Source organism: Bemisia tabaci, chromosome 1 (assembly GCF_918797505.1).
Source record: "Bemisia tabaci chromosome 1, PGI_BMITA_v3".
Lineage (NCBI taxonomy): Eukaryota > Metazoa > Arthropoda > Insecta > Hemiptera > Aleyrodidae > Bemisia > Bemisia tabaci.
Window position 1 is genome coordinate 55454091 of NC_092793.1, and position 13993 is coordinate 55468083.

At 42.2% G+C, this 13993-nt stretch overlaps 1 protein-coding gene across 3 annotated transcripts in view; it reads left to right on the top strand.

Moving 5' to 3' along the window:
• Ten-a (tenascin accessory) overlaps positions 1 to 13993 on the top strand; it is a 98060-nt gene that overhangs the window by 29024 nt on the left and 55043 nt on the right. For 2 of the 3 annotated variants that reach the window (XM_019060206.2, XM_072303784.1), the window contains exons 2-3: positions 3522 to 4009; positions 12521 to 12768. In XM_019060206.2, coding sequence (XP_018915751.2) covers positions 3909 to 4009; positions 12521 to 12768 — 349 coding nt within the window. In that variant the 5' untranslated portion in view covers positions 3522 to 3908. The remainder of the gene's footprint in view (positions 1 to 3521; positions 4010 to 12520; positions 12769 to 13993) is intronic. The other variant, XM_072303780.1, reaches the window with a different exon arrangement.

Genomic DNA, 13993 nt, shown 5'->3' on the forward strand with positions numbered 1-13993 from the left:
GGCATTAAGTCTCTTGCTGAAACCGAGGCAGATAAATGAATTTCATGAGGCCCTTAAACCGCAATAAAAAAGGGAGGAAAAGTGAAAGGAGAGAGAGGAGAAAAAGGAAGTAAAAAATCTCTAGTAGAAGTAAATTAAAAATTATTCTTTTCAATTTTCCCTCCATTTCGAGACTTTCCCCAGCTTCGCGTTACAGGTCTTCACTCAATTAAAGAGTTTTTTCGCCAACATTTCCTGCGTTGCTGGAAAACATCTGTACTTCATAAATACACCGTTTTCCTCTTGCCTTCCTCGACCCTTAACAAAATGTCGGGATACGCAAAAATACTCTCTCACCCGCGGAATACCCCAGGCGTGGCCACCCGCCCTTTGAAGTCACACGACTACAGGAAAAGGAAATTGTCACAGAGACGGCCAGAACAAATTAAAAGTTTCTTTTAATTAATTCTGATAATTTTTTTTTCATTTTTAACCACCTGCACCTCGTTCGAGCCAATCCGATACGCGTTCTTTTATCGATTTGAACGGCGGTAAAATGCATCTCGGATCGTATTCGATACATCAAAGAGGTGAGATTGTATCGATTGGTTCTACATGTAAACATAGCTTCAAAAGCCAATTGAGTTATCTGAGGGAACGGGCTTTTTGTGATAGATTTTTGAGTTTAAAATGGCAATGTGAAGTGAAATTGCAAGGAATTTTCTTATCTTCAGCTTTTCCAACCGAGATCTTGAGATTTTTGTTTGAGGTTATGTTCTATTGTTTTGAACCAAACGATACATCGAACCACTATCGAATACGATCCATTGAGAATCGTCTTCTTTCCTTGCGCTTTTGCTCGATCAGTTTTCCGTCAACTCTAAAGGGCAGTCCAAAAGTCTGAAACATTTTTATCAATGCCTTATCAATTTCGCACGGAGACTTGCGAGCTTGCAACTAAAAATTGTAGTTTTTATACGAAAAAAATACATATGCGCTGTTGTTTTTACAACGCACACCGTCAAGAATCAACGAGCGAAATAGGGACGGGCCGGATCTGGGGATCACGTCGGAAAAAGGCCCCTTAAAATCACTCGTTAATACCCTCCCTGACAACTGATATCGGGGCCGTAACGAGAAGCCGTTAGACCCTAACTTTTCTCGGCAGATTTCCCCCGTGTAAAGCCGCGGTTCCACAGACAGCGCGCGACGTGAAGTTCACTGCGCGAGGGCAACTTATGCGCTTATGCGCGACTAGACGTCGCGTCTTGTGCCCGTCTGTGGGAACGTAGCTTCACGTTGTACCGCGCAAGCTGTGAGGGGAGCCCCAGAAGAATCAATAGCAGGGCTTCGCCATTGAAAAATGAAGGTGACATAAACGAAGTTGTAAAACACCACCGGAGTATTACTTTATACTCGCCGGAGGAGGCAAGCTTAAGCCGGCTTCGCTGCCCTTTCGAAGTCCTCGCACCAAAGAGGATTTATTTCCCCCTCTAATTGATGTAGAATCAATTTTATGGTCAAGATGGGAGGTGACTCGACATTACCAAGAGGTCAAAACCCTTTTTTGTCGCTTGCCATATTGCTCAAACAGACGCGTAGAACACACACGTGAAAGTAAAAAGTAAAAACAAACACACACACATACAAACGGAAGCTGTCCGAGCTTTTCTAAGTTTCTTTAGCGGGGCTTACCTCTGAAACTTCAAGATTTTTAAGCAATATTGTTTTTCAAAGATGCGTTAAACGGCAAAGGTGAAATGGAAAACTGCAGAATATATTAGCATTGAGCACGTAAAGATCATTGTCCAGTGAACTTGCAAGCTAGTCGAAAATTTAACGTCAATTTTTGTAAGTCATCATTAACTTGATTTTCATTTAACCTCGCGATGAAAGAAGATACAACGTAGGTATTCTTCGAGTTAACCACCAAAAAAATGTGCATTTGTATAATGGGTTGCAATGGACACGCAACATTTTTCCTCCATAGATTCTTACACCAAACCTTTTTCATTTTCCTTTTCAATTTTTTGATTTTACTTAGAAATGTATTTTAGTGAACGAAATACAGCTAATATACAGTCCTTATGAGTCTCTTTACCTTTTCGTCTAACGTAGTTTTTACACACCTAGATTTACACCATCCCACAGACATAACTTTTCAACACACTGTTTTCTTTTTTACTAAAACATAAGACCAAAAAAGACACCAAAGACTCATACTTACTTATTGGCATAATACTAGATGACTGTTGACTTGATTTGCAAAGTTTTAAATCTGTTAAGGATGATATGTTTAGCTTCTTTTGTGCATTCACAGCTCTTAAGCAGTCTGACTAATTCTTATTTTTTCGAATCGACTCTCCCGAAAAAAGACTCGGGGTTACATTAAATTTTACATTTTTGTTTGGTAAATCAACATTTAAAAACAAATTTTTATTATCAAGCAGTGCAAATACATTTTTCCATCACGTTCTGTTTAAAGACGATCTGGAAAACTATTGAGTTTGCGAATTTATCCGTAGGATTAGAGATGAAAACCTCTCGAATACGCGCATTTATACGCATGGACAAGTTCAGAAAGGGAACCAGGTTTTAAAGAAATATGGCAATTCCGACATTTTCAGTCTCAAATCTTGATTTTTTTATGGAAAAAAATAACAAACAGATTCTTTGAATGACGGAAACTTTTTTAGTAAAATCATATAGACAGCGTTCAAGCACAGATGGCCAGAAAATGATCCGGTCAGCAGGAAGTGAGGCCCAAAGCAACAAAAACTCTGTGATGATTCCGGCACAGTTTGGTTTGAACGGAGCTCCTGAATGTTTGGAAGATTTGCGATTTTAGTACTTATTCTTGCGTAAAATTTCGCGAGAAACACGATGGTGTACCACTAGTTTTCCCAGAAACGAACTCTAAAGCTCAAAACAAGATCTCAACTTTAAGATCTTTTCTCGAGCTTTGAACTTTGTTTCAGGGAAAACCAGTGGCTCTATCGTGTTTCTCGCAAAATTTTCCTGAAGAATCAATACTTAGATCGCAAATTTCTTCCACATGCAAGAACTTTTTTTTGCACCGAAAACAATGAACAAACCAGTAAACCCCAGAATCAACCCCAGCGGGGTGATTGTTGAAATTGATAGACAAAGAAGACAAAAGGGACGTGGAGGGATTCTATCGGTGGAATCGGGTGGTTGCAATGGACAAATAAAGTAGATAATAGACTAACTAACAGCAACCCATATAGTTAGTTCATCATTTTCTGTCTTAGTCTATTTTAATTGAACATTTCAACTAATAGGATAGCTCCATTTTCCCAATTTCTTCACTGTCTACCGCTTTGTTTATCTACGTATTTCAACAATCAGCTTGTAGAGATGGACTTTTTGTGTTTCTACTTCCAATACTAAACAAAATGCGTTAGTTTTCCTCTCAGTGCACCCCCCAGCACATGAGTGAGAATCCCTCTGCCGCGACTGTGCCTCAGCGCTGTCTCTTCTCCCGTGTGGTTTCTTCTCTAAATAAAATTTAATTCTATCAGGAATCAGTGATCTGTGTCCAGCAGTGGAGTGAAGTCAGTGCGATCAGTGCATCCTGCGAATAAGCCAGGTGGTATACCACGAATAAGCCAGACGGTATACTACGAATAAGCCAGGTGGTGTACTAATCGTGAAGTGCGGGTTGGCTCCCGGATGATCGGGAAAATCGATGCAGACAGAAACTAGTGAAAATTCGGAGGAGAAAAACTTGTGATCTCGTTGCGGACGGTGCGAGTGTGTGAGTGTGGAGGAGTATGAGATGACGATCGCGGCGGTGGACGTGGGGCGGACGGCATCGGCATCGGATCGACCGTGCCCGACCAGGAGCGGAGCCCACGACATCGGTCGCAACGGTCGCCGCGTGATGGATTATGACTGATGACTGATGCATGGTCAGATCCATTGAAATGATCATGTCCCACTACTCGGAGCCGTCAGTCATCTGCAGCAGCAACCGCTCGCCCGGAACCGCCCGACGCTTGCCCTACAGGTGACGCTTTCCACTTTTCTCAACCCCCCCCCCCCCCCCCCTCGGCTCGAGCAACCCTTCGCCCTGTTGTCTATATTTATTTTGTTGTTCATATCATTGGGCAAAGAATAGGCTACCATTTAAAATACGATAATTATAGTTTATCATTCTCTTACAGTATTTGGGACACATTTTGTAGCTTTTTTACCTTCTCCCAGAGTACAAAATATACCTATTTATCGAAAAGGGAATCAAGATAAAATGCATAAAAAAGTGCGCGGGGGGAGGGGGGGGGGGGTTCTTGTTTTTCCAAGTCTCCCTTTTTTGTTTCATTATGCGATGTAGGTATTCAGACGCCTTTCTTAGTGCGTTTGTTCTTTCTTTAGAAGTCTTTGCAATCATTAAAAGCATCGCGTTAAGCAGAAAGGAACCAAGCCACATCAGCTATTGTCAAATGGACCGCGTTGAACAGAAAGGAACCAAGCCACATCAGCTATGGTCAAATTTAATGGGGGCAATTTAATTTTTTACATGAAAACGGTTGCGCGGATTTTTGTGCAAATTTCTATGAATTTTCTCCATAATACAAAGCAAATTCCTTAAAATTTTCAAAGGAATCCGCACAAACGTTCTCTCGTAAAAAATCAAATTCCCCTGTTAAATTTGACAATAGCTGATGTGGCTTGGTTCCTTCCTGTTCAACGTGGTCCAAATTTAACTGGGGATTTTAATTTCTCAAAAGAGAACGTTTGTGGATTCCATTCCTACAAAAATGTAAAGACATTTGCTTTGAATCACAGAAAACTCACTGAAATGTACACAAAAATCCGCACAACCGTTTTCATGTTAAAAATGGAATCCTCAATCAAATTTGGCAATATCTGATGTGACTTAGCTCCTTTCTGCCTAACGCGGTCCAAGTATGTTGTGTCTCTGTGGTCATTTAAATAATGTTTCATCGACAGTGCTGAATACGACGCATCTTTACCCAATGCATCAATCGTATATTAAATGGGCTGATTTCCCATCCGTATGCGTTTATCCGAACTTGGGCTCGATATTTCACCGCAGGCGCTTGAAATAAATGGCCCCCATATCTGCTTGCGAGGGGAAATGTCCACATTAACACCATCAAAACGTAGCAACGCCTTTCGATCTGTTATCTCTCGCACGTAGTTCCAGACGGTGAATAAATTAAGGACGATTCGATCGGGTGCGCGTCGCACCGCAATCTCTCGCAAATCCGAGTAAAAACTCAAAATTATTATGTAAATTAGGGCTCAGGAGCCCTGGCCCCCTCGACCTTTTTCCAATTACGCGCCGAGCCCCGCACTAGGAGGAGGAAATCGCGGAATGTGACCACCTATCTTTCGCATTCGACGAACATAGGGTACAAAAAATAATTCTGTCGTGCTGCAAGTAATTGCGGTAAGTAAATTTCGGTTTTAACCCTCGAGCGTATTCTGCCGTACTATGAAAAAACGCCGTAAGAGCACTCTGTCGCTGCCACATTTTAATGATAAAATCTTCATTCTCCAGAAAAGTTACGGATATTTTTACAAATTTTTTCTCAAAGGAACTTCGTGCAAATTCATGGAATCAAATGGGACTACGTAGTACGCAAACTCTATGCGCACAGTGGCGTAGCCAAAGGTATCCAGACCCCTAGACGTCGTTATTGACTGGAATATTTTTCCTCTGAAAACGTACCTTTCTGAGATTTTCAGGAATTTCTTACCTCGGACCCCCCTATTTGCAAATAGTTGTAATGCGTCCATTTTTCTTTGTAATTTTTACCTCAGACTCAAATGCGAATAAATTCTCCTGTACAAATCAGAAGGAAATCGTTCAAGAGTTCACTTGAAAATTTGTGTTATATCAGAGAAAATTTAGCAACTTTTAAAGTCTTATTTGCCATTTTCAATTACAAGGCAGTTTAGAAATACGTGCTAACCGCAGCACAGCTCACTCCGAAGTGCGCTCATAGCTACAATCGTGACACGCTGTCAATGAGCAGTCAAGTGGGTTGTAATGAAATCAAATTAAACTCAAAAGTATGTAGTTGACTCGATTTCATCTACAACGTGGGAAAATCATTTTATAATTTTCAAGAGGGTATCGGAAATTTTCCCGAGATTTTCCCGCTCCCATCCTCTGGAAACTTCGGCCCCTAGACACCCCTGACAAAATTCAATACTCTTTCAAAAATTCGTTATTCAGTATTTTGGCAACTTCGAAATGTTAGCACCGCATTTTTCGTCACGAGGGCAGCGCAACCTGCGTAACACGACAGAATAGATCTAAATCCGAAGGGCAAACTGCATCCTATCAGCGAGGGGACAAAAAACCGGCCTCAGTCCAAGCTCAGGTGTCGATTTTGCATCGATAACAAACCCCCCCCCCCCCCCACCCTCCCATTGTCACGTCGTCCAGGGAAAGCGGAGTTTCCCGGGAACGGCATATGTCGCGGAGCGTCAATAATCGGAAATCGATATTTTGCCATTCGAAGATATGATAACGGATTGATTATTCGGGCGAAGACCATCGTGATCGACCCTTTCCCACGAGTTTCAACGGGAGATGAATCGATTTATCGCAGTCCGGGAGGCGCGTAAATCGCGGTTAGGGGACAATAAAACTTGATGTGCCGGGCGATTAAAGGCACGGGGTCGCCTCTGCCGGCCCGGTCGGGGCCCCGGTCGTGGAAACTAATTTGGGAGTTGGGCTCCCCGAACGCATGTAGCGCTGGATAATTTACTACCCGGAGCAGACGATAAATTCTGGCTAAGCCTCCTGCCCGCAAATACGCCCCCCCCCCCCCCCCGGTCCCCTGCTCCGGGAGTCGGCCCGGTGAAAATTGTGGATTCGGGAGGCTTTGCATCTCGTCACCTCCCAGGTGGGGGTGTCAGATTTTGTGGAAAATCTTGATTTAGTTTTAATTGCTTTAGCCCCGCGTTTCGCCGATTTCGGGGATGTTCGGGTGTTGCGTGGAGCAGCGGTTGCCAAATTTCGCGGATAAAAAGAGGATGTTATGGGTTAGTGGATTTCTGACTATATTTGAACCCCGTAAAAGAATCCAAAAACCATTCCTAGATTTCTTACAGTGCTTATCACGCGGCTGCCGAACGTAACAAGATGCTTGGTCAACACCAGAAACAAGAGATCCCCCACCAGCCTCTTTGCGACAGGTGGAAACTTTTACTTTCGGGGATTCAGCACTGCCTTATGGACAAATATACAGGAGCATGGAGCAACCGTTATACTGGGTGGAAGAAGAGCGTCGGGTGACGTAATGAGCCAAAAATATTTGCAAGTCCTTAACTGAAGTTCTGAGTAAATGGACCTAGTTGTGCTCCATCGGAAAAATCCATTGAATAAGTACTCAGTATTTCGCAAATTTTTCATTGATTCATCGACAAGGATGTTATTGATTGCTAAGGTTGTTACTTGACGAATTTTACTGTGCACTATATTTAAAAAAAGGATTCATGTATTTCATGCGAGGGAATACAGTTTTATGTGCCATCTTCTAATTGCTTTCTCATGTCATTAACAAATAAAAAGCCAATCATGATGTTGAATTCCGGCAGGAAAGGACACTGTTGAGCCTTAGGTAAAAAATAACAAGACAACAATACAATATTCACCTTATCAAAGTCACTTTATTCTTTATACCGCCGAAGCGCACTGTTTTTCTTGAGGCTCTGAACTATAAAAAAAGAGATGAACGATTTGCGGAATTCGTTGTGAGGAAAAGTAAAGACATTTAAAGAAATATTCAAAGATTAAAGTGAATTTGATAAGGTGAATATTGTATTGTTGTCTTGTTATTGTTGACCTAAGGCTCAACAGATACCGTTGTGCGCATGACAGCAGTAATTACAGTTAGTTCGTAGGATATTTAGGGAAATTTAGATCTGCGGTTTTGTCGAAAATGACGCCAAGGGTCAAATTCTCACGCAACGCAACGATCCAAATTTAAAAAAGCGGACTATTCGGAGGCCGGAAAATTCGCCTGCCTTGTTTAGTTTGAAAACGGATGAAAAAGGCGCGGGAGGAGGGGGCTTTACGGACTAGGGAAAATCGATGCAGGTGGCGGAAAGCTCAGTGAAACCGGGACGCGCTGAAGAGGCTGAGCCGCAGCTTGCTCCAATTCTCTGGAATTCGTGTTTCTATGCAGCCAGGTTCCATCGGGTTTAATGAAAGCTGTGGCCGGTATCAGCTCAGCCGAGGTACTTCCTCCGAGTGAATACGTAGAGCTGATGAAACCATGCATTTTTTACCCACGGAATTCATGTTGCACACAAACATTATGCTCACTGCAGAAAAAGTCGCTGGGATCTAGAGTCCAGAGTCGTGAAAACACTGACAAGACAAAATATGCTTGATTCTATCGGAATTTTTGCTGAAACCAAAAGGAAATCCGCCTAAATCAAGAAGAGGCTAGGCATCGGATTGAATCAAGCGTATTTTTTCTTTTCGGTGTTATTAAGAGTTTGAACTCTGGATCCAAGCGACTTTTTTTCAGTGCTTTTTCTCAATTTTTCGATCACACCAAAGGAGGAGGTTAGAAAACTTTTAAGCGTTATCAAGTGAAATTCAGAAACCTTTAATCGTCATATCAGATGTCGTTAAATTGTGCAATTGCTTGTCTCATTTTACGGTTCTAGTGGCCTAAGAATACCAATTCTTGTCGTGATAGCAAGACAAAAATGTACAGAATATTTTCCAATAAAAATATTTTTTTCAATGAGAGGCGCGATTTACAGTCGCAGCAATACCTATCGGTGCTACAAACCAGGTTTTGAATGTTTACTCCTCAGGTGTTGCTGGGATTGTGCGACTGTTTCTCTCATTTATCGGGAATCCAGCAGGTTTCAAGGTTTTCGTTACGAACACCATGTTTATCGATCCTTTTCCATAAGTTTGAATGTCAGATCAATCGATAAATTGCAGAGCACGGCACGTCACCAGAATCCAGTGGCCCGAGAATGGCAGTTCTTCATGAAAATAATTGCCATTGATATTCGATCAATATTTTCATGACAAGATACAAATTTAGAGAACATTTTTCCTCAAAAAGCCAGTGGAATAGAGGCTTGTAGGTTCTTTTACAATGAGAAACGACATACTCAGTCCCTTTTGATGGCGCTTACCAGTTTTAAACTACCGTCCACCTTGCAGCGATATTGTAACTACCTACCAAATCATCGATTGCGGTTGCGGTGTTTGAAAATTTCCACTCATTTTTTAATTTTAGAATAGTAATGTTCGAAGTTTCTGCGCGAAATTTTCGAAAAATGTTGCCGGAAGAACGTTGAAAAACAAATCATAACTTTGGGCAAAAACCTTGACGATGATCAGGCCTTCTTCAGAAAGGTTAAAGGTGACAGGAGAATTAAAGCGTGTCGCAAAAAGAGACACGTGGTTCGATTCTTTCACCATCGATTTAAATATTGCTCGACAACACAGACTTCTTTTCATACATTTTAAGGATGCGTACTTTCGGTGAGAATACTAACTCACAAAATGCGATTAACGGTGTAAGAATGCGAGCATGAAAACATGTATTTCCTAAGAATGTTCCTTCTGGAATGAAGGGTGGCATCATAAATTTTGTCGAAAGGCGTCATCGAAACGTGTGCCCACGAAGTTTAGTTGTAAAATCTTTTATTGATTTACGATATTTTTTTAATACAATTTTTATTTCTATAATTTCCTCTGGAACTTCCTCTGCAGTTGACAAGGAGGCGTTGCGCTGTTTTCGTATGTTTCACCCCCTTTCCGCTTGGAACGCACATGCAACTCAAACTTGCACCGCCCTCGTGGATTACTTACAGCGTCGGGCAGAACCATTGCGCTGTGCTTGCGTACAGCTTGAGTTTTGCTTATAATTTTCCTGATTAATAGTCAAATGAGTTAGCTGCGCTGGCCACAGGATTGTGTTATTTGCTGCTTAATTCTTGTAGATTAGCTGAATATAATAAGATCCGCCCAAACAGCGACTTTCTACGTTCAATATTCACCGAGATACGCGCTCTGAAAAATTCAGTTTATGACGTCATCCACCGCGGAAGTGACACCCTTGGTTTCTTTCACTTCGATCTCATTAATCAGTGAGACACACATTTATTTGCACTGGGTACTCAGCGTGAATCTCGGACGAAAGCAAGGTGAAAACCAAAAGTGTCACAAACCGAATTTTTCAAAGCGGGATATCTCGGTCAATATTGAACTTAGGAAGTTGCCGTTTATGCGGATCTTATTATTTTTAGCAAATCTACAAGAATCAGACACCAGAACACGGTTCTCTGACCAGCGCAACTGACCCATTCAGAGTTTAGAATTCGCAACTTTCGGTCGATCGTAGCTAAAGAAGTTCGGTAAAATGTTGAAAATTGTCTTAAAATAAAACGGGTCAACGAGTTGTGAAAGGAATGAGTGTGAATACTGCCGTGCTAAGGAAAAACGTCGTATGAACATTCGAGAGTTGCCAAATTTCCCTCTTTAAAATGCTTATTTTTGAGGAAAGTTACGACTATTTTTCCTTGAAATTTTCAGGAAATTTAGGTGAAAATGCCAACAACATTACCGGAAAAAATTGAAGAAAAACATTTATTAGTTTATCAGGAAATTCGTGTTTTGGAAATGGAAATTTTGCAACGTCTGAAGGTTTGTACGCACTGGGGAAAAAAACACATTGGATCTGGAGTCCAGGCTCTTGAAAACATTGACAAGAAAAATTACACTTGATTCAATCGGATTTTTGCTTGAATCAAAACGAAATCCGCTTTAATTAAGAGGCTTGGTTCTTGATTTAAGCTCGATTCTGACTGAATCAAGAGTACTTTTTCTTGTCGATGTTTTAAAGAATCTGGACTCTAGATCCAAAGTGTTTATTTTTTTTCCAGTGCGGCGTTTTTCCTTATCACGGCAGAATACAGCGCTGAAAGGAATTAGGGATGGTACATCTCGAGAGGTTGATGTTCACAGCGCGTCGCGATGTCGTCTCCTCAGGACGCGCTGCCCACGCACGGAGGCGCCGGAGACGTCACGGGGGCGGGGAGGGGGGGGGCTGAAAATTAGAGTTTAAAAATGGGCGAGGACGGAACAGAACGTGGAATAAGTGGTTCGGTTCGAGGGTGAGCCGGGGAGCTCGGCGCTAAATTATGAGTAATTACCGGGGAGCGAGCTGGAGACAAAAGCGCCTTAAATCACTTTCACCACGACCCAGAGGGCGGGGCAGGGGGGGGGGGGGTTGTCGCTAAAATCCTGATTAGCCACCGCGGAGCGTCGCGGTCGCATCGCAGCGTCCTCGGCGTCCGCTCTGATTTTTTTCTACCCCAAATTAACGTTGCTTGTCATTTTTTCTCGCGTAAATTTACTTCTCGACAGTGTTTTTAAAACACCGCGGAAAACAACCGTCCGCCTCGCGCGGGTTCGTTTCCATTCATTCATCCCGAGCCCTCCCTCTGTTGGCGGGTCTGTTTGACCCTCGCCCGTCTCTTTCTCTGCGGAGCCGTCGGGAACTGTTTGCGGCGGCCGAAAGGAGAAGTTGCGAGTAAATGATTACTCGAAAATGACGATCAGTGGCGTGGCGTTTGCGATATATCGATTGATCGGCCGTTTAAACCTGTGGAAAAGGAGCGATGAACAGAGTGTCCGTAACGAATACCTTAATAATCGATTCTTTACCGTAGCTTCAAGTGAGGAAATATCGATAATTGATCATTCAACCCTCACCACTGATCCCGATACGACAATTTTTAAATAATTTGTCACATGATATCTTGTTTTTGAGCGCATTTTCCTCGTTTTTTTCACTGTGAATTTTTTGGGCTGATTAAATTGTTCATGACCATAGTATACTCTCTTCTTCTCTACGAGGGGACTCTACTGTCTATTCTGCCGTGACAGCGAAGAGAGCAGTAAGTGCCAGAATGAAGTTTTGAGAAAACGGGCTCAGATGCTTCTGACCGGAAAATTTTATTGAGAGAAGCCTCCGTTCTTTGTTAAATCGCTGCGAACCGTCCAAAAGACTCCTAGAAATCTTTTGTGGATGATTAAAAATAGACTGATTTCATTTCAATCCTATGTAAAGAGTATTTTTCATTTTCATGCTAGGTTATTGTTAGGCAAGACAGCCGTAAGTGCTATCTTCTGCATGCTTTCACGGTTCCGTTTCGGACACACAAGTTGGAAATTCGCAGAAGAGGGCGGTTTTTTACTTGAAAGCACTGTTTCCGTTGGCTCTGTTGAGGAATATTGTCCTTTACTGCTGTCTTGCCTAACACTACGCCATTTTTTGCGCTTTGGTACAACGAAGAAGAATTTCGCTGTTTTAGCAATTTCAGTGATTTCATCCAAAATAGTTTAGAGGAATTTTGAAGGAAACTCGATTTCGGAATTTTCACATTTACTGCTCTCTTCGTTATCACAGCAGAATTTTCCTCGGTGCGCAGGCGCATGGGCCTGCTCAGTTATGACTAATCCACGTTGGCTAATGAATATATTGATTTGCTGTGTTGACAGGCATGAAAGCGGACTCACTCGTGGTGGAAATGACATCCTCCACCATCCGCCGGCTCCACCTCCGGCCGTGATGCCCGTCTTCCCCCTCCGGCCCTCGGGCCCGGGGCCCGGACCACACTACTCGTCCTACTCTCCGTCACATTTTAACATAGATAAAAGATGTCAACACAAGTGTTCTTGGAAATGTTGCAGTATAGCTCTCATATGTTTATGTGCTGTCCTGACCGTTATGCTCGCTTACTTTGGTGGTAAGTTCCAATCTTCACTTGTTTTACCAATAATGGCCCACGACCAATATCGCCTTAAAGGGTGTCTAGCATCAGGATTTTACTTTCCCGATTCTATCAGGAATTCCGCCGTTCTAAGGAAAAACGCCGTATGAGCCATCAGGCGTTGCTAATTTTTTTTCGATAAAACACGAATTTCCTAGTAAACTTACGAATATTTTTCTTCCAATTTTTCAGAGAATATTGCTTGTATTTTGATCTAAAGTTCCTAACAATTTCAAGGAAAAATATTCATTTTTTGCCTTATAAATGAAAATTTTATCAAAGGAAATTTGGCAACTCTCGGATGTTCATACGGCGTTCAAGATATGAAGGGTGCCTTTAAAATATCCCTCAAGAAGTGTTGGCAAAGGGACCGAAAATATTCACCTATAAAATTGTGTGAAGTCAAATACGGACATACATATTTTTCCGAACCTAAAGCTTGCATTGAAGAGCCACTATTTCTGCAAATCCGTAAAAGGACCTATCTGCATTGGGAAAGTAATGATACACATGTTGTTTCTAGGATAAGTCGGATATAGTTGTTCCATGTGGAAAATAACGTTCAAATAATAGACGAGTGATCAAGGACACCTTGTTCAATTGTTTATTTACTTGAACAATATTTTATCTGCGAGGGTGGTGGAAGATCATTTTCTTCGATATGGTGAATTTTTCTGGCATCAATTGAGCTTTTATAATATCAAGCGCATCAGAAAGAATCAAGCCTACATAATATTTAATGGTTGAAGCCTAACAGTCGAGAAACAGTGCAAAGATAACGCCAGCGTATCATCACCCAGGATTTTCACTCGTTCCCAGCGGTTTGTATCATTTCCCGTGTTTCGGATCCGACTGATGCGCGCTTCGGGAAGCACGAGTTGTTCTCGGCCCGGATCAAAGAGAAAAAGCAGCATCAATTATTCGTGATGCTACCTTCACCGAAGCCAGTCTTACTCCCGTCAACCCTTACGGCTCAGACGAAGCGGGTAGCGGGATGCAAACAAATCCTCGCGGCGGGGGTTGAACTTCAAACCCGTCGTGTCAGAGTCGTAAACCCGGCCCATCCCCGCATTACCCATTCTCCTTCCGTCGGGCGCACCTTGTAATTTCTTAAACGCCCTGTTTGAAAAATATAAATACAACCCGAGCACTCAAGCTTTATGAAAACTTTGAATACAGAGCGGCGGTTAAGCCCCCTTCC